This window comes from Mixophyes fleayi, chromosome 5, assembly GCF_038048845.1.
Source record: "Mixophyes fleayi isolate aMixFle1 chromosome 5, aMixFle1.hap1, whole genome shotgun sequence".
NCBI lineage: Eukaryota > Metazoa > Chordata > Amphibia > Anura > Limnodynastidae > Mixophyes > Mixophyes fleayi.
In genome coordinates, this window is record NC_134406.1 from 272,372,836 (window position 1) to 272,400,835 (window position 28,000).

The following is a 28,000-nucleotide window of genomic DNA, read 5'->3' on the forward strand; positions in this document are numbered from 1 at the left end:
GCTCCTGGGCCCACTGTCTTCGAGTTCATGTTCCAGGGCATCCTACATTGCCTGTGCAGATACACAATCCCAAAATATTTTTTTTTGTGTGTAATCCCCCCTTCAGGAATAATAAACTCTGAATTCCCCAAAAATTAAAAACTGAAATCTGTTACCCCTCTTTTCTGGCCCTATATCTATTGTAGAGTGATTATAATAAGAATGATAGACAAAGGTTCAGAACCAGCAGGACAGAAATGTGATTCTAGATCAGATTCTAGATTGGGCAGATGGGTACCCCCAGTAACCCATACGTTGTACCTACAGGGGAAGGCTGTGGCTGGAGGTATTGGGAGCAGGGTCAGATATGTCCCATTCCGGAGTATTTTGTAGTAGTATTTTATTATTTACTACTTTTTCAGACAACATAATGGCGGCCTCCAGTCATAGGCTCACCGCTCAATGGCCCTGATTTTGGAGGGACATCCTGATTCGCGGACCACAAATGGGGCGGTGCTTATCAGAAATGTGGGTGGAGGTTTACACAGATGTGTCAGTACTTTGGACAGGGCAGGGGCGAGGCTTTGTCCCATTTTCGGGATGCTAAATGTTGGGAGGTATGAAAAGGTGCGTTGGCTGAAGCGAAGTCACTAGTCAGTAGGTATTATACATTCATCTCTGTCACATGTAAGGAAAAATGTCTTTTACTGACGTTTCAAAATCAGTGTTTTTTAGGATTTATTTCCACTTAAATATATTTAGCTCTAACAAGTATTTGTCTAATTTTTTTATATGTGAATGTTATTAGCTTATATTTCCTTTTAAGCCAACCAACAATTACAGTAATAATAGTGATCCTGTTATAGGATTTTCTTTTACATGCTGCGTATATACCTTGGTGTGAATCCTGGATGAAGCTGGATTCTGTAACAGGAACATATGTGATATCCTGGTGGAACGTCCTCACAAATCACAGTCGCACCGCGCACAGCGTCCGAATGCCGCTGATTGACATAGAGCAAATTGCTGGGCAGCTCGGATCCATTTACATGCAGTGACCCAGCATAAGACGGTCACCTACAGCTTATCTCTCAGACGTTTTCTTGTTAGACCATTCTCTCCCTTGTGCCCATGTAGCTGTAATATGAAGTACACAGATTCACCCACTGCACTCATACCGCACACTGATGCTTGGGTATGAACACAGCGGATGTATGTGTCTACCCCTTGTCCCGGCCTATGATATACATATAAGCTGAGCAGATTTCCAACTGCAGCATCTTACTTCTGGAACATATGTTGCTCATTCAGAGTAAATGTAGAATGTTCGTATTATGTGGGTATAATGCCAACTGTGCCAGTAATGCACCATAGTGGGGTACGAGAGAATGTCTCAGGATGTTCCATGCAGGACAGACCTACAAGGGCCGCTCCTAGGTTAGTGCCGCCTTTTGTATCTGCTTTTTAAAATATTGGCAATAGTTGACCATTTTCTCCCGCATTAGGTGAATGTGATATTATGGGCAGCAGTTACATCTGTCCTACATCAGCTGTTCAACTCTAGTAACTAACGCAGCTCATATTATATCTCCCATCACCCGGTATTAGTATCACAGCTCCCATTCCCCATGCCCAGTAAATTATACCAACATTATCCATCACTCCTTAGTATATAACACAGCCAAGCTTATATACTGGACCATAGAGGCTGTATTATATACTGGACCATAGAGGCTGTATTATATACTGGACCATAGAGGCTGTATTATATACTGAACCATAGAGGCTGTATTATATACTGGACCATAGAGGCTGTATTATATACTGGACCATAGATGCTGTATTATATACTGAACCATATAGGCTGTATTATATACTGAACCATAGAGGCTGTATTATATACTGGACCATAGAGGCTGTATTATATACTGGACCATAGATGCTGTATTATATACTGAACCATATAGGCTGTATTATATACTGAACCATAGAGGCTGTATTATATACTGGACCATAGAGGCTGTATTATATACTGGACCATAGATGCTGTATTATATACTGAACCATATAGGCTGTATTATATACTGAACCATAGAGGCTGTATTATATACTGGACCATAGAGGCTGTATTATATACTGGACCATAGAGGCTGTATTATATACTGGACCATAGAGGCTGTATTATATACTGAACCATAGAGGCTGTATTATTTACTGAACCATAAAGGCTGTATTATATACTGGACCATAGAGGCTGTATTATATACTGAACCATAGAGGCTGTATTATATACTGTTCCCTGGGGGTATTTGTTATATAGGGCTCATTTCCAAAACCTGCCCTGTCCCGTTATCTACCCCCCCCTCCCCCCTCCTCCCTCAGCAATTCTGGGACAAATCACATAGGAAAAATGAACATAAAAAAGGAAAACTGTTGTTTTGTCTCCAGGGCGGCACTAGACATGAACCTAGGCTGCCTGGGGTTGATGGGTGGATTTTAAACACCAGTAGCCAATCAGAATAAATCAGACAAAGCAAAAACATTGAATCAGAAGGGGAGCTGAAGGCTCTATTGTAAAATAATTATTTTCATTGTGAGCAAATCTTTAATGCATTAACCTGGTGATGTCCCCTCTGATCCACTGTGACCTGTGAGCAGGGTCAGTCTCCTCCCTGTGATCTTGTTCTGCATCAGTAACAGACTGACATTTACTTAACATGTCTGTTAGTTGTTCTCCTTGTTACCACTGTACAGATCTGTAGGAATTGAACAGAGAATAAACCATGAATATCTGTGTTTACAGTGTATACAATAAGTGCATTATAAAGTGCACTTGAACTATAAATTTTCTGATTTATTAGTCTTAAATAAAAACATTTATTATTTATTGTGCAGGTAAGAGGGAATATAAAAACGCATTGTATGTACAGTACACATTAAGGGCATCCTGATTTATATAGTAAATGTAATAAAAAACATATTTTTTACAAAGCACATATTTTTTTATTAATGATTATAATATTATGAGTTGATTATTTTCTTTTTATTAAAATAGTTTTTTGCATGCGTTCTGATGGGACTTTATGTTGCACGTATGAATTGCGCATATCCTGCACTGCTGCTTCTGTCTACATATGACAGGAGCGTACTTACACCCAGATTCAAATCGAAACACGTTTCGAGATCCGCTCAGATTTGAATACGGGTGAATTCCGCTCACGTTCTGTGCTCTTTTTTTTGTATTTTACCCGCAGGCTGCGTTCGGACTTGAATCAAACCCACAATTAGTAACTTCTAGTTTCTGTGCTAGGACAGACATGAACAGATATTACCTACAAAGCGGTGATTGTGATAATCTCCTATAGGTTGTGACGTGCTGATAAGACGTGTAGTGTCATTTGTTGCCGTAATCTGATCTACACCGGCCCCTGGTTACACGGTGACAGGTTTATTAACCCCTGGAGCTCTGGTTGCCGACACGTTGGACCGCCCTGCGTCTCAGTTCCCTGTCCTCCCGGCACAGAAAGGGTTAATGTTCTGGTCGGTGATGTGAGACGCTGGGTAACTAGAGAGCTGTGGGTGGCAGGCTTGGGAGACACCTGAGGTTAGAATGCATGTATTCAGATAGCTTTTATTATCTTGTTAATTAATATCTTGTGCAATCATGTGGCACACTATCCAGACAGCTTACCATATGCCCCACATCAAACCAACCCGGGGGAACTGGCTGCGATCCGGGGTCTTCATGAAACCCAACTGCAGCGTTCGCCTCCTGTAAAAATATTCCTCAGTTCTGCTTTTCAGGTCACATAATCCTCTTCCAGTCAGTGTGTTCTTTTCATATATATAAACCTATATTTCTCTTACAGAATCTCTTACATTATTCTGCTCCTGTTTCTCCAACATAAATTCAGCTTACACTATCCAGGGCTGTGAGAAATCACCTCTTACACCAATTAAATAATTTACCCATCTTCGTGTAGGTGGAAAAAACAGGAGCAGAAGATTGTAACTCGTATCCAAGTGCAATGTGATATATGTGATATATAAGGTCTTTGGTGATAATCACAGCAGGAAAGAGAAAGATGAAGCAGTTTATTTAGTAAAAGTTGAAGGAGGGCGTGTATATACCAATCAATTAAGATCGTCTGAAGGTGGCTAACTAGTTTGGCTTCGTATGAATTTACTTCCCGGAGATGTCATTGTGTCTATGTATAAGTTACATAGTCAGAGCATTAGAACACTGACAGCACCAGACCAACCAATAGCCAATCAGAGCAGAAGAACACTCACAGGACCAGACCAAGCTGTAGCCAATCAGAGCAGTACAACTTTCACTGGACTAGGCCAATCTGTAGCCAATCAGAACAGTAGAACACTCGCAGGACTAGGCCAACCTGTAGCCAATCAGAGCAGTAGAACTTTCACAGGACTAGGCCAATCTGTAGCCAATCAGAACAGTAGAACACTCACAGGACTAGGCCAACCTATAGCCAATCAGAGCATAAGTACTCACAGGACTAGGCCAACCTGTAGCCAATCCGAGCAGTAGAACTCTCACAGGACCAGACCAACCTGTAGCCAATCACAGCAGTAGAACTCTCACAGGACTAGGCCAACCTGTAGCCAATCAGTAAAATGTTCATGACACAATGGGAACATATACAAGTGACCGTTGCTATACACACAGAAGTAAAATATGCGTTATACACGACAAGTCAGAACCCAGCACTGACACTTTTCATTCTTTCCTTTCCAGGTTTCAAGGAAACAGCGTTCCTTTACGCCATTTCCTCAGCGGGGCTTACTCACGCCATGGCTAAAGCGTGCAGCGCTGGCCGGATGGAGCGCTGTACGTGCGACGAGGCCCCGGACCTGGAGAACAGGGAGGCCTGGCAGTGGGGGGGCTGTGGAGACAACCTGAAATACAGCAACAAGTTTGTCAAGGAGTTTTTGGGGAAGAAATCTGACAGGGATCTCCGAGCACGAGTGGATCTACATAACACCAACGTGGGGATTAAGGTGGGTGTATGCTGTGTGTGCGCACAGGTAGGAGGAGCCAGAAGGGCAGGGTGACAAACATTCTGTAAAATATGGCATAATGCACTCAATACTGTAAATGATGCGGATATTAGAAGTTGCCAATCAGTTCTGTGCAAAAATCACTGTTTGATGCATTTACCCCCAGAACTCACTGATTATACATATATCATTTACAGGTGTGTTTATACATTTATTACCATCACTTGTGTATTATGTACAGTATTATATGATATACTCTATCGTTCATGGAACAATACAATGACATCATGTATGTACAAGTTTATATTGGTTAGTTTCATCTACATTTTAAATAGATGATAACCGGTTTGTTTGTTTATTACATTGGAGCAAAAACAAGATTCAGTATCAAAGGTGAAACTTTGCAGCATGATGCAGTATATGAAAACACGCAATCAATTATAAATAGATGTAATTTGATATAAATAATAGAAAAGGGTTACTATATTATTATATAGAACAATATAGTATCACCGGTAACGGAATAAACAGGTGAGTAAGGATATAGATATCCATAGGGGGCCCCATTCTTATCCGAAGGCAACTAGTAAAAAAAGAGCACAAAACGTGAAAGTAATTCTGCCCGTATTCAAGTCTGTGCGGATCTCGAGATACGTTTCCATTTGAATCTGGGTATCATCATCATTTATTTATATAGCGCCACTAATTCCGCAGCGCTGTACAGAGAACTCATTCACATCAGTCCCTGCCCCATTGGGGCTTACAGTCTAAATTCCCTAATACATAGACAGACAGACAGACAGACACACAGACTAGGGTCAATTTTGACAGCAGCCAATTAACCTACCAGTAGGTTTTTGGAGTGTGGGAGGAAACCGGAGCACCCGGAGGAAACCCACGCAAACACAGGGAGATCATACAAACTCCACACAGATAAGGCCATGGTCGGGAATCGAACTCATGATCCCAGTGCTGTGAGGCAGAAGTGCTAACCACTGAGCCACCTTTGCTATACATTACTTGCCGTATGGAGACAGACAGAACTTGGTGCAAGATACTCACCAGTATATGTGCTATATAAAGTCACATCAGAATGCATTGTACAAAAAGTATTTCAGAAAATGAATTAACAACACATAATACTATAATCATTAATTAAAATATGTGCTTAAAAATATATATTTTATTACGTTTTGGATTTTTACATTAAACACATAAATCAGGATGTTCTTAATTCGTATTCTATATACAATACATTTTTATAGTCTCTCTTACTAACATACACATGTTCTAGTGGCACACATACATGTAGTTTTTAATATAAAGTACTTGCGAGATATCCAGGGCTTGAATTGGCTGCATCCACGTCGGAACGGCCTCTGTGCTCCCTTACTGTACATTGCCTAAATCCGTTCGCCCTTTCCCTCCCCCGTAAGTGTCATTTGTGTTCGGACATGAATTGCACACAATTGTGTTCATTGGCGCCAATCTCGTTCTGACTCATGCAAAGACCGAATTCACGCATAACCCATAATATCTTACTATGAAGCTCTACAAACAATATAACAGGTAACAGGTGAGTTAGGATTTCATCTCCATAGAATAGTTACAAATATAACTATACTGAAAAAGAAAATATGTCACACATGCGATATATGGTGATGTAGTGGTCTGTTATTCTACATCCGGCCGTAGGGGAAATGTGTGAGTCTTCAGTAGCCGTACACATGATCATACATTGCATGACTCATGTGTAACGTGATTAAATCTCCCTATTATATGCTATCTCTCAAAGTTTTTGCAACCATGACACAGATTATGAAATCATCACCCTGAAAGTTCGGTCCTATTGTGTCTCCACAAGAGCTTTCAGTGTGACCTCAATCACTAAAGAAAGAGGAAGATTGTTTGGCATTGGACGCGAGTAATTAAACTTAGAGCCTCTTCAGTCTCTTCCTTATTGAAATGTCTGGGATCTGAATGGACCTCTTATTAAAAAAACACAATTTCCCCTCTATTGCCAAATAAAGCTCAGCTGTTAGTCCTGTGAAAGCAAATTCCCAATTCTGGCAATGGTCTGGGAGCCTCTTCCACTTGCACCCAGCACTTACCCCAATAATGGCAAATCATTAAAGCTTAACTCCTGAGTCTACAGATCTCCCCATTGCTTTTGTCCTGTTAATGTGAGATGATCCGGAGTTTTGTTCTTTATATTGAACATATATTTCCGTCTTGTAATTGCTTTTAAGCGTACGTTGAGGGATGCTGTGTGTGGTTTTCTGCCTTACAAGATGTTAATGTTGTTTTTTTTCTTAAATAAAATTAAAGTGCACAGTTTCCGCAATTTTAAAATAACTTCCAGATTTGCTTTGCCTTGGAGAGGTGCATTGACAGCATTGAACCATAATGTTTTCGGTGGAGTTCATTAAGTTTTGCAACAATGCTGAAAATGACTTGTCCGGGGTCTGGCCGTCCCCTGATGTCTGTAATAGTCCAGCTACGTTCTCTTCGCTTCTCCTGACCCTCGCTTGCAAGCTGGCGGAGGTGTTAATGTGCGCAAACTTCCCATTCAAGCAGCGACGCGCCTTCCATTTGACTCAGGAGGAGCGAGGAGAGGATCGCTGGGCGCTTACAGATATCACAGGTCCCACCAGTACCCGGAGGACCGGCAGACCCCACGTAAGTGATATTTTGTATTATTGTTTAACTTATTGAACTCCACTTGAATTGTCAGTTCTGGGCGGAGTTACCCCTTTAATTCCGTCACACGTTCTACTCCTTGGACTGGTTTGCATCCCGTGATGATGTGTTTACTGAAGTTGTTGGCATTATAAATACTATCTTACAGTAAATATTCACTTATAAAGCCCAAAGGATAAGTAAATATAGTGAGAATATTGAAAAAATAGGGACATTTCAGGGACAAACATTTCCAGGCACAAATCTTTAGAGCTTGGGACAGTCCCTGAAAGCTGGGAAATGTGTTTACACGTGACACGTGACGTCACGTCTGATTTTCTACACACGTTTATCATTGTTTGTACTAACAATATAGTTACTGTATTAATCATTTGGTTACGTTGTTATCTCTAAAACATTTGTGATAAGATCACAAGAGGTTGGTTCCTACTAGCGATAAACTCCATCTTTAAAATCAATATTTAGCTAAATTTCCAACGACGCAGACAATCAATCTCATTTGCTTGTTGAATAATTTTAAATTAAAAATGGTCTCCATAAAAAAACTAAAAATGTATGATATACAAAGTTTTACTCACCAGCGATTGGCAGATCCAGCGTTTCGGATGCTTCACTGGTACAGCTAACGGTCTGTGAATGGGGATTTCATGTGGGAGGGGCTTTGACAACCCTGAGCAATGTGCATTGGAACAAAAGGGCGGGTCTCCTGCTCTGACTGTTTTTTTTGTATCGAGGACCAGACGAATTGTCAGATCCATCAAGCAGAGGTAGGTTCCCAATAACTGTACTACAATTACTGACCAATCACGGGTTTCTGACTTTAAGTCTTTTATAATGTCTGGATAGTCATTTCATCCTTGTTTAAATACATGTTATTATCATTAAAATAAAGTCTGTATTCTGCGTGTAGATTGTATTTAATATTACAAAAATAAAATATCGTATTAATGATTTAGATAGGTTGGCGCATTAGTCAACCGCAGCTGTGCATAAGACATTAACCCTGTGATTGGTCAGGCTTTACTCACCGTCGTCGGTCATTGCTTCAGCACCGTTCTCGGCAACCTGCTGTACAAAAAACATCCTTTAAAGAGATTACCCACCTTTAGTTTATTGCCTTGTTTATTCCCTCCTTTGATAATACTTTCTGTCTCCCTTCAGTGTTTTTTAGTCATGCTTTTACATCATCAGTCTGAGTGGTATATTATAATTGTACCCTTTGATACGACACCGTTCTGCCTTTATCTCGTCTGCTTTATGTCGTATCTCAGAGCTACGAAAATAAACAACTCAAACGGATGATATAAACGCATGGCTGGAAAACACTGACATAGCCAGCAACATGTGTTTTTGTAAATGTCAGTAATGAATAATAATTAGACATTCCTTGGAAGATGGAACATGAAGATCGGCTATTCACAATGTTGATAATAAGAGATAAATAATGGTTTAATCTGCAATTACATTTAAAGGTCTGCCTGGGCCATTCTCTCACAGCAGACAACCATTACGTCCTGTGGGTCCCCTCCGGCATTGAAGCAGTTACATTCGTTCACCCAGGTTCCACTCGTCTTGAGTGTGGGATGTTTTAATTAAATTTGTCCATGTTTCTCAGCAATGTATCATTAAGCAGGACTTCCAAACCAGCATTCAGAATCGTTGCTAAGTTTCTTAATCCCCCGAGGTCCGACCTTCACTGAGGTGTGTTTGATCAAGCATGTCCCCCCCGAATGTGAGGGGCACCCTGCAGGGATATGCGGTTACCCAGTAAAGCATGGCACTCTACCATCTCTGTGATGTATCACTTCTCTCCTCTCAATGAACTGTACAGCAGAGGCCATGTCCTAAAGAATGTTGGATTTGTTCATGTTTTTTTCTTTACTTACCAGACTAATCATGGGCTGGAGGAGTGGAGGGGGCACCCGGCTTATTATTTTCCTGGGGAGAAACTTAACACACAGCTGATTTTCAGAGCACGGTCTAGGAAATATGACAATGAAGTATTGCGTATCATATGTACCGTATATATCGCACAGCGAGCGGAGAGTGGCTGCTTATTAACCTCCTAAATAGACATTGGAACGTAACTCAGTCTAGAGAGCTTTGTACAACAGTTATTGTCGGTAGACAGGCAGCTTTTCAACGTTTTTTCATAATTTTGTCATCCTGTTCCATTGGAGGAGGTCTAAGGGGTCTATTTAACAATAGGAGAATAGCCCTTTTTCCAGCGAATATGGGAGTTTTCACCAGATTCCAGTGCACACGCATGCGCAGATGAACCAAGGACCGGCTGGCGGAGCAGTAAGGTCGCCTCTTACCGCTGCAAGCCAGTAACTCCGGCGAGCTTAGCGTCTCCCAGCGGCCCCGGGAATAGCGGAGAGAGAAGGTGTCCTATCGCTGCGTCTTGGAAAGTATTCCATATCGCCAGGTTATATAAATGGGCAGCATGGTGGCTCAGTGGTTAGCACTTCTGCCTCACAGCACTGGGGTCATTAGATTCCTGACCATGGCCTTATCTGTGAGGAGTTTGTATATTCTCCCTGTGTTTGCGTGGGTTTCCTCCGGGTGCTCCGGTTTCCTCCCACACGCCAAAAACATACTGGTAGGTTAATTGGCTGCTATGAAATTGACCCTAGTCTGTATGTCTGTTTGTGTGTATTAGGGAATTTAGACTGTAAGCCCCAATGGGGCAGGGACTGATGTAAGAGAGTTCAGCGCTGCAGAATTAGTGGCGCTATATGAATAGATGATGATGATGATGTAAATAGACCCAATTTATTATTTATCCCCCTAATGCAGAGTTAAGTATTATTTTTTTGGTTCTCGTCACTGAAGACAGAGATAAACAATCACTTATTGCCTAGATAGTAAAAAAAAATATCGGCGAGAGTTACTCCGCTTCCCAGGCCACTCCGGCTCAGTTCCGCTAATTAAGAATATTAGACCCCCTTGTTTAGTTTCCTCTGTTGATAATTTATGAATCAGAAAACGCATTGCCACAGTGCAGATTTTTTGGGTCTGTTTGTCCACTGTGCTTGTCCCGACTTTGCCTGTCAAAGTGCAAGCAGTTTTCAGGACTAAGGTCTGCAGCATTCACAGGTTGTACACTCTCCTATTTGAGTTTGTTCTCTTCTTATTCCTGCACATTGCAGGCAACATAAGTAGAGAATCTCTGAGGTCGAGTCAGAAGAACCGGGTTCCTTTAGCAGATATCTGCTTAGCGCCGGTGTATGTCAGCACAGCAACCAGGAGTGTATTTGCATCCTTCACCTGCACATAGCAAACAGCTAAATGCCAGGTTTCTGTCACTCTAGCACCGATAAGCTCCATAAATGCTGCGCGCAGCGTTCCCAGAGCTTATTGTGTCACCGGTAAGGAAACAGATACTCTCCAGGTTCCTGCTCTATGTGCTTGTTCCGGCACACTGTCTTCAAAATACCCTGCTCATCCCCCCATAGCTAAACATGGTGCTTAGTACAGGGTCATATTTAGCCAACAAACATAACATCTCGTAAATGTATTATTACTGGATAATATACTACTGCAACAGTGACCATTTGATGATATATTATACATGTGTAAGTGAAAACACAACACAACCTCTCAGCCGATAAGTCAGTCACCGTGTTTGACAAGCAGCCTCTGACCGACCTGGTGACCGTGCAAAAATAAATCGTCTCTTTGTGGAAGCAGGCGTTACGTTTTTGGGCGCTACTGTGTGTGATGGGATGGTACGTGTGAAGGTCTCCGCTGTCACAGGAACGAGGTGTGATTGTTGGCCCCGGTCGCTGATACGCAGAGCGTTTTTCTGAAATGGTCTATGCAACATCAAAGTTTGGCCAGATCCCAGCCTGAGCTCCGTGCCCAAGTTCAATTTTGACTGCTTCACGCAGGATTTTCACAGCTAAGTCATAAAGTAACTGTCAATAAATATTTATTCACGTTTTCCTTGGTCTTTCAAGCGTGACTAAAGCAATACATGCCTGAGAGTTTATATATGTCTTGTAGAAGGCTCCCCGGTAGCGGAGCTTAGTCTGAGAACTTAGACTTCCTAAAATAAAAAATGTAACAAGCCCGTGCATGCTGGGAGTTGTAGTTCAATTACCACTGGGGGGGCATGTTTACCATAAGGCGGAAAGCTTTATAGCTTCGTTTTCAACAACAATAGGTTATTACCGGTGGCAATATTAGGTTTCCCCATATATATATTTTTCATTTAAATTTTTTACATATTTTTTTTTTTTTTAATGAGCGGAATGAATTTGGGATTTCAGTTCCACTGCACGTTGTATAAACCGTTCAGCCAGGTGACCCATGTCCCCCCAGACTGGCTTGGCGAATTGACGAGTATTGCTCAGCCTGCCTTGGCGAGATCTTAATGCTACCTTGTGTTTATTACAGATTATTTTATCGCTGTGATAAGCGGTGATAAATTATAAAGAACATGCAGTGATAATTTAGAGCCCTTGGGTGAATAAGCTCTATTTAGAAACATAACCGTTCCCAAACACACAGCGGAGGCAGACAGTTTGCAGGTTGAAGCAATTTTCATGATAATGCAGCGTTATCAATTTACCAGGATCTGGGAACATCGCTGAGGCGTGAGCCACTAGGAACCAGTGACCTTATTAACTAGAATAAAGTGCCTCGTACCTCCCTGAGGTTATTAGCGATTAGTGCCTCTTTAAGTGCTTCAACCTTAATCCATCAGTCTCTTGCATTAGGACATCAGAAGTCACGTATAACATGATAGCGCGATTACACCACAAATACCGCTCACTAGAAGCCATTGTCCCTTTTATAAATTAGATGCCGTGTTTTTTCTCGCCCAGTGTTTGGTGTTAGCAAACATTGATAAATGGATTCTTCCTTGAACGAGGAAGTAGGTGAATGAAATTCTCTTTAGAGCCAGAGAACCATGACGTTGACAAGTTTCCATGAACCAAAAAGATTCCAGAGAACTATTATTGATTAACCCTGTCTCTCTTTAGTTGTCTTTATTCCATTTATGTAATCATCAAGGAATAGCGAAATGTTACAAATATCTATATCACATTCTATATATTTTGTCTTTGTTGTTCTTTATTTTAGTTCTTTATATATATATATATATATATATATATATATATATATATATATATATATATATATATATATTTAGATATTAAAACATCTCCCAATAAAAAATCAGGACAAAACAGATCCTGATCCACCCAGACCGCACACTTAACCGTCTTTGACACACATTCATTAGGTCATGACAATGATCCAAATAATTAACCTAGGTACCCTTTAATCTCAAAAAAAGGAGGGGGCTACCCACACTAGCAATGCACACAATTTGAGTTTGTATTAAGAGTGGCGCTTGCAGAGGCGTGTCAGGGGTGTTAACATGTAAGTTAGGCAGCACAATGGCTCAGTGGTTAGCACTTCTGCCTCACAGCACTGGGGTCATGAATTCAATTCCCGACCATGGCCTTATCTGTGAGGAGTTTGTATGTTCTCCCCGTGTTTGCTTGGGTTTCCTCCGGGTGCTCTGGTTTCCTCCCACACTCCAAAAACATACGGGTAGGTTAATTGGCTCACACATTGGCCCTAGTCTGTGTGTCTGTCTGTGTGTATGTTAGGGAATTTAGACTGTAAGCTCCAATGGGGCAGGGACTGATGTGAGTGAGTTCTCTGTACAGCTCTGCAGAATTAGTGGCGCTATATAAATAAATGGTAATAATTAATAATAATAATAATAATAATAAAGTTCAGTACACTGAGGACTTGGAGACGCTAGTCAATCACACCTCTTATAGATGCGGACGATTTTGACTCCGACATAGCCCTAAGATACGCCTTTCAGGATGATGGCGGTCGTGTACGTTTTGTGCCTACGCAAAAAGCGCAATTTGCACCCAACCCATAATGAGTTTCTAAGCTTGATATGACACCATCTCCCACTATCTGTTTTTGTTTATTTTTTTAAATTCATTACAAGGTCATTTATTTACCCAATTGTCTCTTTGTAACCACTTTGTACAATTGACTTTTCTGTTGGAATCTTTTATTTTCAATATTTGACGTGCTGCTGGTCCATCTTTACCTCTCCTCCTTTGTATGCCGCTGATTTAATCGTCTTTCTATCCTTTTAGGTCATAAAATCGGGAGTGAAGACCACGTGTAAGTGTCACGGAGTGTCCGGATCCTGTACAGTCCGCACCTGCTGGAGGCAGCTTTCTCCTTTTCATGAAATCGGAAAGCAGCTGAAGCAAAAATACGAGACTTCGCTCAAAGTAGGAAGCACCACCAACGAAGCCACCGGAGAAGGGGACATTTCTCCACCCAAAAAGCCGGTTTCTGGGCACAGTGACCAAATCCCAAGGACTACAGACCTAGTTTACATTGAGGATTCGCCAAACTTTTGTCTGATGAGCAAGTACTCTCCCGGGACGTCGGGGAGGAGGTGTTACAAAGACAAGAACTGTGAGAGCATTTGCTGTGGTCGAGGACATAATACGCAGAGTAAAGTGGTGACGAGACCTTGCCAGTGTCAGGTTCGATGGTGTTGCTATGTAGAGTGTAAGCAGTGCACGCAAAGAGAAGAGGTCTACACCTGCAAGGACTAGCGGACTCTTGTTCTCCGTGGAGATGTTATGACACCGTCACAGCATATGGAAACAAACAGGGTTTGATAGACAATTTTTGGATGGAGAGCTATATATTATGACATAAGCACTTTGACGGGTAACGCTTTACCCAATTGTGTTCTTGTTGATGTTCTGGGTTTTGTAGGGTGAGGTGGAACCTTTTCGAGTGTAATGAAATAATTGCCTGGGTAGATAGTGGACATTCCAATGCCATCTTTTAAACACGGTCATCTCACGATCCTTTCTGTTCTCACCAGCCTCCGTGAACATTTAGGTTCTAAAACGGTGACGCAGTCTGACTGGAGACAAACTTAACTTTGCTAGGACAGAAAAAAACCTCTAACTAAGATTAACTGGATGAGAAGGGAACCAATTCTATTCTCCAGTTTAGCTTGTGTGTTTTTTATTTTTTTGTTTGTTTGTTTTTGTTGGGTTTTCTTTTATGTTTGTTTTTTTTCGCAAAAGAAAACGCAAGTGTGGCCTGGAGGCGGTTGCAATGGTCTACGCCGAGGGACGCTTGCGTATTAAACAATGCAAAACCAAACAACAACTTTGGTCTTGTATCGACGCTGCACACAAATTGATTTTATGAACTGATGTTTGTGCCATCACATCTTAGACGAGTAAAGATCAACGTAGCTTAAAAAGTAAGTTGTCTTTAGATTACGGCATCCGTGAAATCCAGATGCCTTTTTAGCACTATCACTGTCTTAAAAACCACTAGAAAAGTTTATTTTTCATTGTATAAATATATAAATATAGACGTATATTTTGCTTTTTTTTTTTTCCTTGATTAAAAAACTGTCCCTGTGGAGGTTATAACTATACAGCTCTTTTAGATTCCTATTTTCATAACCTAGATCAGAATAATACTTATTCCCACGTATCCATTTAATATTTTAATGTAAATTAAAAACACAGACATCTTGGTTAAAGGCAAGTTGACAATCCAGCCTAATCCGTAGAGAAAGAAATATGTACATTATTACCATTTCATTCCACTTACTGTAATACTAGAAGCAGTAGAGTCTATTAGAGAGGCTGTATGAAAATAACCACTATATGTAAAGGACTATGGTATCATTAATCAAATGTTGCCAGCTACACAGATCTTGCAGTCTAACAAGACGACAACAGATCCTCGCCCTTGCTAAACTGTGAAATAGAAAAAATATTTCATATCAAATGAGACCTAATTTAAAGAATGTTGTTTAGAAAACTAAGAAGCATGAAAAAGCTACTCGGGTTGATCCTAAATATAGACAGGCCAGTGTAAGTCTATATTAGTGTAATGAAAGGGAAGAGGAGGAAGAAAACTGACCTGTTAGTTGGTTTTCTGCAAACAAAGCATCTGCTAAACCAAGCAATGGACAATGATTCGCTGCCAGGGAATAACATTTCAGCCCAGTTTGGTGACCATTCAAGGAAAACTGTCACTACTTATTCCCAAGATATTTTCGAATCCAGTTTTGAAATCAAAATATGTTGATATCTGCATAAAAAGTTGATCGTTTTCTTTTAAGTAAAGGCTACTGGACCATATACAGTCTAATATGCCGTTTTTCCAGTCAAGGATGGCTATTGCCACGGGCAAACGCAGGATTTGTAGAGTGGGGGTTTCCACACCACGCCACCAGTGGGCGTGACCAGCATGCATGGGGGCGTGGCTATAATATTAGACAGTGCTGGGCTGCTCTCCAACTCTTCCTATCCCCATAATATACATGGGCAATGCTACGTGCACTACTGTTAGGTGCACGCAGCTCTCCCTTTTCAAACAGAGCCGTGTGAAGCGGTGGCAGGGTCCAGCCACCTCAATTATACAGTGCCCCAGGCTTGGAGGGGGTTTCCAGGCACTAGAAACCCCCCTCGGTTTGTCTATGATTGCATAGACAAGATGCAGACTAGAATGGGCTGTCATTTGTTACCATTTTACAGAATGCACAATGCGCTCACTAAAACTTTTAAGGGCTCCTTGCTAAGGAAGTGACAAGACAGTTTTATTACGGGATAGATCCATGAGTATTTATGTCTTTTTGCATGTGATTCACTCTTCTGTTGCGCGTAAAAGCTGTTTTTTGGTGGTTTGTAAAGCTGTTGCCTGCTATAGACGACCGTTGCTAGACGATAATTAAGAACAGGTTTCAATTCATGTTTTAGAAGTAGCTGAATGCCCTTATGGACCCTAATAGTTCTCCGCAGCCACATTCACTTTGTATTTACCAGCTACTCAGTACTGAGATTAAATGTTGGCCACCAAAACTAATGACAACATACACCATCCTCCCATTAAAACTTACCCCTCCAACCTCCCAGAGGCTCATTAATATCTGCACAGTATTCTCGCAACGCATTTCACAACAGGGCTTTTCACTAACAGGCTTATGGACTCCACAGCAATGACTAAATTCTTAGATATTTAATAACTGTATAAAGTAATTAGCAATTATCTGGTCATTAAAGGTTTAAACTGTATTCAGTGTGGATATATATATATATATATATATATATATATATATATATATAATATATATGTATATATAGTATGTAGATACAGTATATATACATATATATATATATATATATATATATATATATATATAACATTTATTTATTCAAAAGCATTTTGAAAGACCATACTATGGTTTCATTGTGGTATTACGTCCAGTTATTAACAGTGATAAACATCTTTTTATACTCCATTTTTAAATAGAGATATATATATATATATATGTTTGTTTGAGTAGACACAGATTTTGTGCCTTCAGTACTTATGAAGAAATTGCATGTCTGTGTGTGTATCAAGAAACGCGTTGGATTGACTGAATCAAGTACACTAATTGCACACAGTTTTTTTTTCTATCGACATATTTTCAATAGTCCCAGGAAATGCAAAGTGTGTTAGTGCAGGAGAGGACGAATGAACTACTGAGCGGAAAAAGCTCTTATGAGTATAGTATTTCACGCACTGAAGCCTAGATGCTTTCTGTATTTAAAATGTATTTATGACAATGTGGATATATTGCTTTTCCTGTTATATAGTGTACATAGTTGGTTTTATTTTCCTGTGGTATTACAAAATTTTAAACAAAACAGACCTAAAATCTTTGACGTACTTTCCATATGTGACGACAGCTGGTACTCAACCCTCAGTATGTAGAGGTAGTTACAGTTACTGTAAGGTAATTGTCAAGAGGTCAAGCAAACACAGTTAAAAATCACTGCACGTAATAGAATTACGGTCTTAAGAGTCACTGGACCTGCGTCATTAAGGAGAGCAAAGCAAAAAAAAAAGTAGTAATTTTGCACCTTGGCAAAACCATGTTGAATTGGAGGGGGAGGTACCTTTAGAATGTGGGGACAGATTTATAGTTGGGGTAGGGCATGTCCTAGATCAACTTTAAATTTCAGTGTAAAAATAAAGCTATTATGTATTTGTGTGCTAGATGAAAGCCAGCCAGTATTTAACTTATGTGCAGGAGCAAATTTACTCCTTTTTTTGCTTTGCTCTCCTCAATGACTCAGTGTTCATATTCTATATCGTCCACCTGCATGATTTCCATACATGTACTTAGTTTCTATGAGATATTTTCTATTTCTCTGAAGGTTAAGGAGAAATGTGTTGCTGTCATTGGTCAAAGGATACTTTTTCAAATTGCTTTTTTTTTTTTTAAATAAAATCTGAGGCACGACGCGTTCAGGGCTGCTCAAAAGCATACAAAAAAATTGAGTCACTTGGGACACACATCGAGAAAGTCCATTGAGTTTGACACAAGTGTACACATGTCCAATGCAGATTAAGCAGCCGGTGGCCGGTGATTTAGAAAATATTTCTGTTTTTTTTTTTTCCCTTCCTAATTAGTGTTTTCCTTATGCTTCCAATATACAGTCCTACCAAACGCTGTATTGCCTGGAGAGGGTTGCAAGGAGACAGTGGGGCCTGTTTATAATACAGTGCTGATTTAAAAAAAAAAATCAGTTATAGGTCCAATGCAACATAAAAAAATATTGCCCTCCCTTACTGAATATGGCAAAACTTAATAAAAACTTTTACAGTTAAAAAAAAAATAAAAAAAAAAATTGCTCCGATAGGTGAATTTTTTTTTTTAATCGATAAATTTTTTTTAATTTTTTTTTTAAGTTTTTAATCTTTTGTAATGTTCCTGAGATGGCAATAACAGACTAGGCACATGTACCACTGCAGGCTTCCCTATGCAAAACTTATCACAGTCACAGTTATCGCCGTTGGTAAACATTTAATTTATAGGGTACATCGAAAAGATGCCCTACCCCCACCCAGAAATCTTTCTGTGATAGATCAGATGTTAAATATTTTTGGCATGACTGTGGTACTGTATTAGATAGCCCCCTTCGCTTTTAAATTTCTCAAAGTCACCAAAGTCGGGAGAATATTTTTGGGTTCCTGTGTATCTTTTACAACAGGATACCAGGTCTGACACCTCCATCATTTTGCTATATATATATATATATATATACATATATATATATATATATATATATATATATATATATATATATATATATATATATATATATATATAGTGGTTTGCGATGTGTATGAAACACTTAATTGTAAATTGGCTCCACTGTTTTAGTTACAATGGTGTGCTTATCATTCAGACCCCCCACTCTCATGATCAGCTAAGCTGGGCACACAACTATGCAATTATCCTGCAGATCACATGATAATCAACCGTTTGGTTCGATACAGCAAGAGTGTGTATGCTCTCACAAGCACGCTTTATTGTACCAAAACACATCGCATCATCTGATTTGGTTTTGTAAACGTCCTAAAAATTACGATCAGTGATAGAACAAAGTTGGGCAAATTTGGAATTGTGTATGTACTCACGACTGTCAGTCCAACACTTCTGCCGATCGTACACACTCTACTGATATACAGTGGAACTGAGTCACGATCTTTTCAGCAGATGGTTATGAGAAATGCAGATCTCAGATCTGATGGTTAATCGTGGAGGTGTGTTTGCATGAATCGGCATGCTCATCAGGAATTTTAGCCGTTGGCAAAATTGTTAGAGAAATCACATATGAAGTAAGATTGCATAGGTGTGTACCCAGCTTAACATGGATATGTACCTCTAGTATTTTGGGTTTCAAAGCTATGATAGACTTCTCAAGTAAGGAAAGGATTATATCTTATACATACATTCACTTTATGTGCCTAGGCCTGAGAGTACAATTAAAAGACCCTTAACTTGTTGCAGAACCCAACACTTACTATGTAGTTAAGGGCCCTTTATTTGGTTGCTCAAACCATGAAAACTGCAAATGCCTTATTCAATTCTTCAAATACATCCAACACTTTACACTTTTATACAGAGACATTGAAAAACATATAGTTATTTTTTTTTTTTATTAATTTAATAAACCACAAATAAACCAATCAATCATGTTTTTCTTTTGCCAGATTAAATTGGCTAGTACCGAAATATGCTTGTTTATCAGATTCTCTATATTTTAAATATTCTCATATTGATACAATATAACAGAGGAAACAAACTTTATTATTACTCTTTTTTTTTATCAACAGTTAAACATATGATTGGGTGATCATTTTTAGAAGTTACTGTGTATTTACATGTTTTCTTACTTGCAAACTCAGAAAACGTTTGCTATTTTTGTAATAGAAAATTTTATACAAAAAAAAATAATTTTTGCACCTGTGTGCCTTGTTATTTTGTATCGCGTGTGCTTTTGTTTTGTATATCTAATTATATGGAAAAAAAAAAGTTGAAAGAAAGCCTTTCATATGCATTTTTATATGTTTCCCAGTCGAAATGCAATGGAAATCCTTCTAATTATGTTACTCCCTCTACTTTGTGAGGGTTTAAACTGTATTGTTTATCTAGATATCGCCACCTTCTTATATAACCCCTGTAATACATAGAGAACGAAGGTCAAAAGTACAGATTGTTACATAAATCAGAGTGTTTTCTAAATCCCCATTTTCTGTTCAAGCAAAATGACACATTTATGAGCTCTTGTAAATTCTAAAATATTTTGATACAAGTTAGCAATGAGTGTAATAAGTGTTTTATACTGTATATATATATATATATATTGTAAAATAAATATTTTTTTCTTTACTTTGGATTCCCATAGACATGAAATAAAAAAGGGAAATATTTAAAATGTTCAGATTTTACAATGACATTTTCTAAATTTTATGAGGCATACAACTTAAAATTACTTATCGCAATCGAATATGTGATTATTAAAAAATTACAAAACAAGTTAATTTTTTATGTACGTATTTTTTTCTTTAAATTAATTTTTTAAGTTAATAATGATATAAAATATTATATACATAGGGCACATTATTTCAATGGGGCCAGGATTTTTTTTTTCAAAAGAGATGGAAAATATTGATAGTCTTGTTTTAAAAATGAACCAACCTCCTATGGAGGCAAGACCACAGTTACTTTAATTTTTCAATCTGAAATTTTGTATTAGCCATTCATAATATTAACATTTATGGTAATCTGCATTTAATATTTCCCTTGTTTTATTCTTAATTGTTTCTTGATTCTTTTCTGAATTATAAAGAGTGACTTATTTTAGACAAATTTAAAATGTACAGAAAACATTATAGATGCCTTTATAAGAAAATATATTGTGTAAAATAATCTTTTTAAGTTGCACTTAAATAGGAATATGCCTTAGAAAACAAAATTTAAGTCGGAATTAATAGAAAATAATCACTACCGTATATAAAAGTTCCAATATGAAGGAACAGTTTGTAGAATTGCACAGATGCAAATTTTAAATGCCATAACCTACTGTATATTTGTCAGAAAATTAAAAAGAAAAAGTTGGATGTTGGCCATTTTTTTCTTTAATGTTATTTATTTGCATCAAATCCTTCATTTTTTTGATACATTACTTCTATTATTAAAGGGGATGAGCAACCTCATTCAAACATTATCTTTTTACCACCGCAGACAATATTTTTATTTTTAAAAAGCAAAGAAGTAAAAATACAGTTCCATTATGCAGAGATTTATTTGTCTCCTGTCCCCGGCAGGTTTGACTGTTTTCTTGTACAGTCAATTGCAACGCAGTGAGGAAGTGGGGTTGAGTGACAGGGTGAACACCCCCTAATGTGTTACAGTAATGTTCAGTAACAAGTCTAAAAGGCAGTAGATCAAATGTTTTAGATACAATGTCTTATAGAACTCATGCAAGTCTATTCCTTGCATAAGTTATAGACTATACATTAAATAAAATATATATTTTATACAATTTAATGTTGTCTTTGTTCAAAGTCCTTAACCCATTATGTAAAATAAATTTTGGTAGGCCAAATAGTCCCTATCTGAGACCTCCATGTGACATTGAACTATCTTGGCCATTCTGACTAACCGAGTAGGGATCAGCAAATTGTTTCTTAGGCAAATTGGCAATGCCCCTTCCCAAAATTCATGACATTCATAGGTAAATTCAGAACAAATAATTTTTGTCATTCCGGTAGCCACAGATTTATGTAATTGTTAACTGTGCTATAATATTAGAACTGCTACAAGATGCCTGCCTAACATATTTCACAAGCTGATTATTTATAGAGGGAGATTAATTTTGTCATCTGCTATTACGCAGATATCTTCAGTTTGTGTCAAGGATGTCATTTTTTCCCCTTCCTTTGGACTGTGTCGATTCTGTTTTATAAGACAGGGGGTAGGCTATCCGTGTATCTTCAGTTCTTGAACTACAATTCCCAGCATGCTTTGGCATGCAGGAACAGCTGCAGGTTTCTTATGTCTACTTTAGATTTGTAGCCTGTACGTTAGAGGTAGGCAACCTATGGCTCTACAGCAGGTACGTAGCTACAAATTCTGCCACTGATCTTAGTAAGCCATTCAGAAAATTAATCATTAAAGAGCATTGTGCAATGTAAGATGCCTCACTATCAACGTACCAGAAATTGTGCCGGTACCGCCATGGGTACCACACTGCCATGGGTACCTATCTTGGTTTTTTTTGTACAAAGTTCACATTTTCCGCTAAAATATGAATTTAGATCTGAAAATTTCATTTGTGCACTTAAGAGAGAATTTTTATGATGAAGGGAGACCACCAGAAAATAAAACAGAGGAAGGAATACGGAATCTTTTTTGTACATTTTTCTTATTGTCTTATGGGAGCCTAAATTATTTATCTCTACCTCATGTGTACAGCTTGTAGGTATAAATCTGATTCTGAGTGGCTGTTGAGAATGTATTTAAGTTATTTAACATCTTTGTATAACAAAAGCAAACAAAAAATAAAACAATAAATGTATTTTAAATTATAAAATAACTTAATATGTGTTTTCTTATTTACTTTCTCTGGTAGAACATTGGGTTTGGTCCTTAAAGGAAATCTCATAAAAACTGGTGTTATAGTACTGTTTTGGCTACACCATCTTTACTCTCTTGAAACAATTGTATTTTGTTTTGTCATTATCTCTTTTGCATGTTTCCATATACCTCAAAGGATCTACTCCACTCAAGTCACTGATTTTCCTAATTTTATATATTGCCATATTAGCGACTTCAGTATATGTAATCAATAGCATATCAAAGGAAATAATTGCTGCTATAATTTCAGCTTAATCCATAGCTTTGAGGAGAAGACCATATTGGTATTATTATTATTATTATTGTAGATTTGTAAGGCCCTACAGTGCTCTGCAGTGCCATACAGTAGGAAAAACAGGACATACATAAACAAGGACATACAAGGGAGACAAAACAAGTGCAGTCAAAGTGTATGGAGGACCCTGCTCATTAGAGAGTTTACATTCTAAGGGGAAGAGGGCACAGCTGAAACAAGAGAAGCGAACGTGGCTCAGAGTGATGATTGGGACAGCTGTGAGGGTACATTAGTGTGAATTGTATCCCGAGTATAAGGTAGACTCTAAAAAAAAAGTGATGGGTTTTCAAAGAGCATCTAAAGAATTGAAGGTTGTAGGAAAGTCTGATTGGGAGTGGTAGGGAATTCCATAAGTGGGGGGCAGCACAGGAGAAGTCTTGTAGGCAGGAGTGAGATGAGACAAGATACAGGTCAAAGGTAGATCTAAGGTTAGAGGGACAGTATTTTGATATGAGATTTGAGATGTATGCAGGGGTGTTGGTGTTGAGGGCTTTGTAGGTAAGGGTGAGTAATTTGATTTGGTTTTTGGATGAAAAAAGGAGCCAGTGGGGATTTGCAAAGTGGTGCATCAGATGTGGAGAGGTGAGAGAGGAAGATCAGTCTTGCAGCAGAATTTAGGATGGATTGAAGTGTGGATATATGGGTGTCAGGAATGCCAGATAGCAGGAGGTTGCAATAGTCAAAACAGGAGATGATGAGAGAATGGATAAGAGTTTTGGTAGCATGATGAGCAAGAAAAGGGTGTATTTTGGAAATGTTTTCAAGGTGGAGTTGACAGGACTGGGAGAGAGTCTGGATATGAGGAATAAATCAGAGGGTGGAGTCAAGTGTGACACCGAGGCAACGGGCTGGGGAGACTGAGGAAATTGTGGTGATATTCACAGTTAAGAGAGATTTGTGGGAAGGGGGTTATTCTGGCAGGAAGGAAGAGAATAAGATCAGTTTTGGACATGTTGAGCTTTAAGTAGCATTGAAAGATGGTTACACGAGATAGTACAGAAGGGGAGAGGTCTGGGGAAGAGATATAGATTTGGGTGTCATCAGCCCACAGGTGGTACTGGAACCCGAATGAACGAATTAGTGCCCCAAGAAAAGAGGTGTACAGTGTAAAGCCAAGAACAGAGCCTTGTAGGACCCCCAACAGATAGTGGGAGTGGAGGGGAAGATGTGCCATTATGGTAGTTACAAGCTGGAGAAGTTTCAGGAATTGGGTACCAGAATTATTTGCCTAAGGGACCACCAGGACAGAAGATCCACCATTAAACCTGCTACTAATAAAGTCAATAGATTGATCACACTTCAGGTCGCATTGGTGTGTCTTGATTTCGATTATGTGGGAGCTCTAAAAATTAGCAAAAACGCAGATATAATTGAGTTAAGTGGGTGCAGGATATTAATGGCACAGAAACAATTCTGATAGTAAATAGTAAATATTAGTATATCTGAAAAGCAATGTGAATTATAACTGACGTGTTTCACATGCAATTAAAATCAATCTCACATATAATCTATATTAAATACTTTCAATGTGTTTTAGTTTCTCTTTGTTGTTCAAAACTTCTTGACACTTTTTTTAGTTTGGTTTCCTGACAGACAGATATCTCCAGACATGTTCGGAATCTCTACTCTAAGTAGTCATGGGGCTTTAAATATGGTCAAAATGTTTATATACACATAGTCCCCTTTGGGGGAAAAATTAGGATACAGAACAAAATAAATTACTGAGTGTAAACTTAAAAATGTAGAAGTTGTACTGTGTAGCCAGTTTATTGACAAACATTGTCACATCAGAACAGAGAACTCATTTTCAAATACAATGATTCAGCCAGAAAATCAGGGGCAGTTGTGAATGTACAGGCCATGGCCAGTTCAGAGTGACTAGTCGTAAAGAACAAGTAAGTAATGAAATTGGACCAACCGACGCATTTCACTCCATCAGCTGAGAGATACTTCCGAGGACTAATACATCATTGTGTCAAAACATTCAACATGTGGTTTATTTTGAGCTGTAAAATGCTTCATGTTATCAGCTCATACTCATTTTGGTGGTATAACCACTTTAAAATGTTCTTGTGGCAGAACTTAAGTCATTGATTACTTACCGATACTAACTGATAACTTTGGTGAAAGAATCTATTAAACCCTCGTTTAGCGATATCGTTTTGACAATAATTTGTGATTTTCACCAGAAGAATTACAGGCTATTCTGTTAACCTACTGGAGGAAGAAGATTGTGATCAGCCCAGTGTGCAGACCTCTTGCAGCTTATTAGTTTAAACCATTTTCATACAGTCAGTTTTCCTGGCTCCACAGCAATAATTTAACAGCCAGTTTCCTCTCAAGTAAATTTGTGCTGATAGTACACTTAAATTCTTCCTGTCTCTGTCTTGTTGTGGTGAGACCCGCAAATTCTCATACAAATAGAAAAATTAACAGCCTATTACTTCAACTTGGATTTTTAACCGTACAGTGTTGTTTAAAACCCAATATTTGTCTGATGACTAATTTTCAACAGATGGGAAATGACTGCGCAATTAAAGTTATTTTTCAACTTTGAGTGGTGCGAATGGAAGTGATGAAGTTTAGGAACTCGTTATAATTACAATCAGACTGCGCCGTGATTGACATTCCTCAGTGGATGCTGAAGTACACTGACATAGTGAAGATTTAAGGCCCATTTGCAAGGACGGCGAAGGAGGCAAACTCCGTTCTAAGCATCCGTGGACTGAAAAGTGCAAAAAATAAACTTGGAGTGGATTTCGCAAACCTTCAGATGTAAACAAATAATTAAAAGGAAGTATAATTTATAATGTTTAAATGTAAACTGTTTTAACTTGAATAGAGATCAGCAAATGACTCAATGCATGATTTACCATCAAACCACTAATAAAGACTAATAAAACACATAACCTACTGTGAAAATTGTATAAAGTCCACCCATAGATAAATACAAGAAGAATTATGTGCATCCAATCACCAGATGCAAACAATATTTGTATTATACACAATGCAAAACGAAAAATGTCTAACTACAGTGATAACAAAAAGTGTGAATACAAAGCACTGAAATAGAAAAGGCCTCTCAGAGGCTGTAAGGGTTTGTTTGTTCACAAAGTGGAAATGTACAGTAACCAATAGCTTCACTCGTCTTATGGAACCTTGAATGAGATTGTAATTATGGGGTTTCATACTTGTAGATGTAAAGAGGGTGGACCCTACTATTAGGTGGACCTAGGCATCTTGCCCACTATTATTTTCAACATGGGTTAGGAGAGAAGAAATAAGCAACATTGACATTTGTTTACATTGAAAATACACTAAGTGGGTCCTTCAAGATGGTGTTCACAAAGCTTTTCGGGTATAACACATACTTGCCAACTCTCCCGGAATGTCCGGGAGACTCCCGAAATCCGGGTCGGTCTCCCGGACACTCAGGAGAGCAGGCAAGTCTCCCGCATCCCGCAATTCCCTGGCCAAAATAACATGAATCACGTCATTTAGCATTTAGGCCCCGTCCCCGCGATGAAAAATGTAGTTTTGTCGCGTAGGCGGGGCCAAAATGACGCTATTTACCGCGCCATGCCCCCTCCCGCCCTCTAGTCATGCTCCTCTCCCGGACTGCACTGCCTGAAAGTAGGCAAGTATGGTATAACAATTCCACCTTGGTGCTTCCTAGCATTAATCTAACACCAACCATCTGTCAATTAGATTGGCCAGCTTCTTCCACATCGATAGCTCCACCATCAGAGCCTTTTAAACACTAAGCTCCTCCCCAGCTCTATCCTGATTGACAAATGTCAAACCCAGGGGCATAGCCACTGAGCAGATTCAAGTTCTTAAATGTCATCAAAGGCAGAAAATATTCCTCACAGATCCCCTGTTCACCTCTGAGAGTTAGTGGTCACAGGTGTAGAGTTAAGCCCGGCCTTGTTGGCTCAGGGGACACGTGGACAGCCTACTGCAGACACGGAGATGCCTGGCTAGCTTTCGCACAGGCTAAGTGGTTCTGGTCCCTGGGCTGTTCCCCAAGTCAGAGTTATTTTATTGGCTATGAGAAAACAAGAAAATGCGGCCAGCTGAGCGGAAAGAGTATTGGCGGGTATCTCATTCCTCTTGCTGGCACTGGACTGGTCTGATATAACCTGGCAGGTTAATGTAAGGAGGATGACGGCTGTCTGCAAGAGAATGATTTCATCCCCGGATATCAGGCACCCGTCACACCTATGGCATTGGGGTTGATTATAAATAGACTTGTTAAAGTGTGTTGACCAAATTTTGAGGCAACATTACTAACTGTGAAGTTTGCGCTAGCAGTCATACAGAAAATGAGGCTGTGGGATTTGGATATAGCTGACCTTAAGCTGAGAAGTGGGGAGCTTCCCACTCATCCGGAGGTAATAAGACCGGTCAGTTAAGGTACACGGTTTAAGTTGAAGAGGACGCACAGCTCCCTCATTTGAAGTCCTGGTGATAATTTACGACAACATAGGCCTACAGATTCCCGGCTTTGTACGCACACTGGACAGGAAGAAGTGCGGCAACGCTGCCTTTGGGAAAGAATCTGGGGATTGATCAATGAATTAATGATTTTTGGCTTATTGGATTTTCCTTATCTGTTTGTGTGAATTAGATGAAGATCTGAACACTTTGAAGGTCACATTTATGTACAAATTCAGACAATTCTAAAGGGTTCACAAACTTTCTAGCACCGCTGTCTGTTCATTGTATAGAATGACTGGAAAACAGCAAGAATCTGACATCTTACCATGTACTTCTAATCAATCGTCTGTCTTGAATGGTCAAGGTAGATGAATCACTCCAATGTGTGCTCCAGTTTGTGTGTGATAAAATATATTAAAGACACACCGGCAATGTGTCCTTGGAGTTCAATTAAAATTCTGGGAACTATGTCCAAACATATTGTGCATTTTTTTTTAAAATGCATGAAAGTCAGGAATATGCACCTCTGTATTCAACAAGGAGCGGATGTG

The 28,000-nt window shown here is 39.1% G+C and overlaps 1 protein-coding gene across 2 annotated transcripts in view; it reads left to right on the forward strand.

Moving 5' to 3' along the window:
- WNT9A (Wnt family member 9A) overlaps positions 1–16,784 on the forward strand; it is a 118,206-nt gene extending 101,422 nt beyond the window's left edge. For both annotated transcript variants that reach the window (XM_075214147.1, XM_075214148.1), the window contains 2 exons: positions 4,739–5,001; positions 13,842–16,784. In XM_075214147.1, the coding sequence (XP_075070248.1) occupies positions 4,739–5,001; positions 13,842–14,315 (737 nt within the window). In that variant the 3' untranslated portion in view covers positions 14,316–16,784. The remainder of the gene's footprint in view (positions 1–4,738; positions 5,002–13,841) is intronic.
- Positions 16,785–28,000: the final 11,216 nt, after the last annotated feature.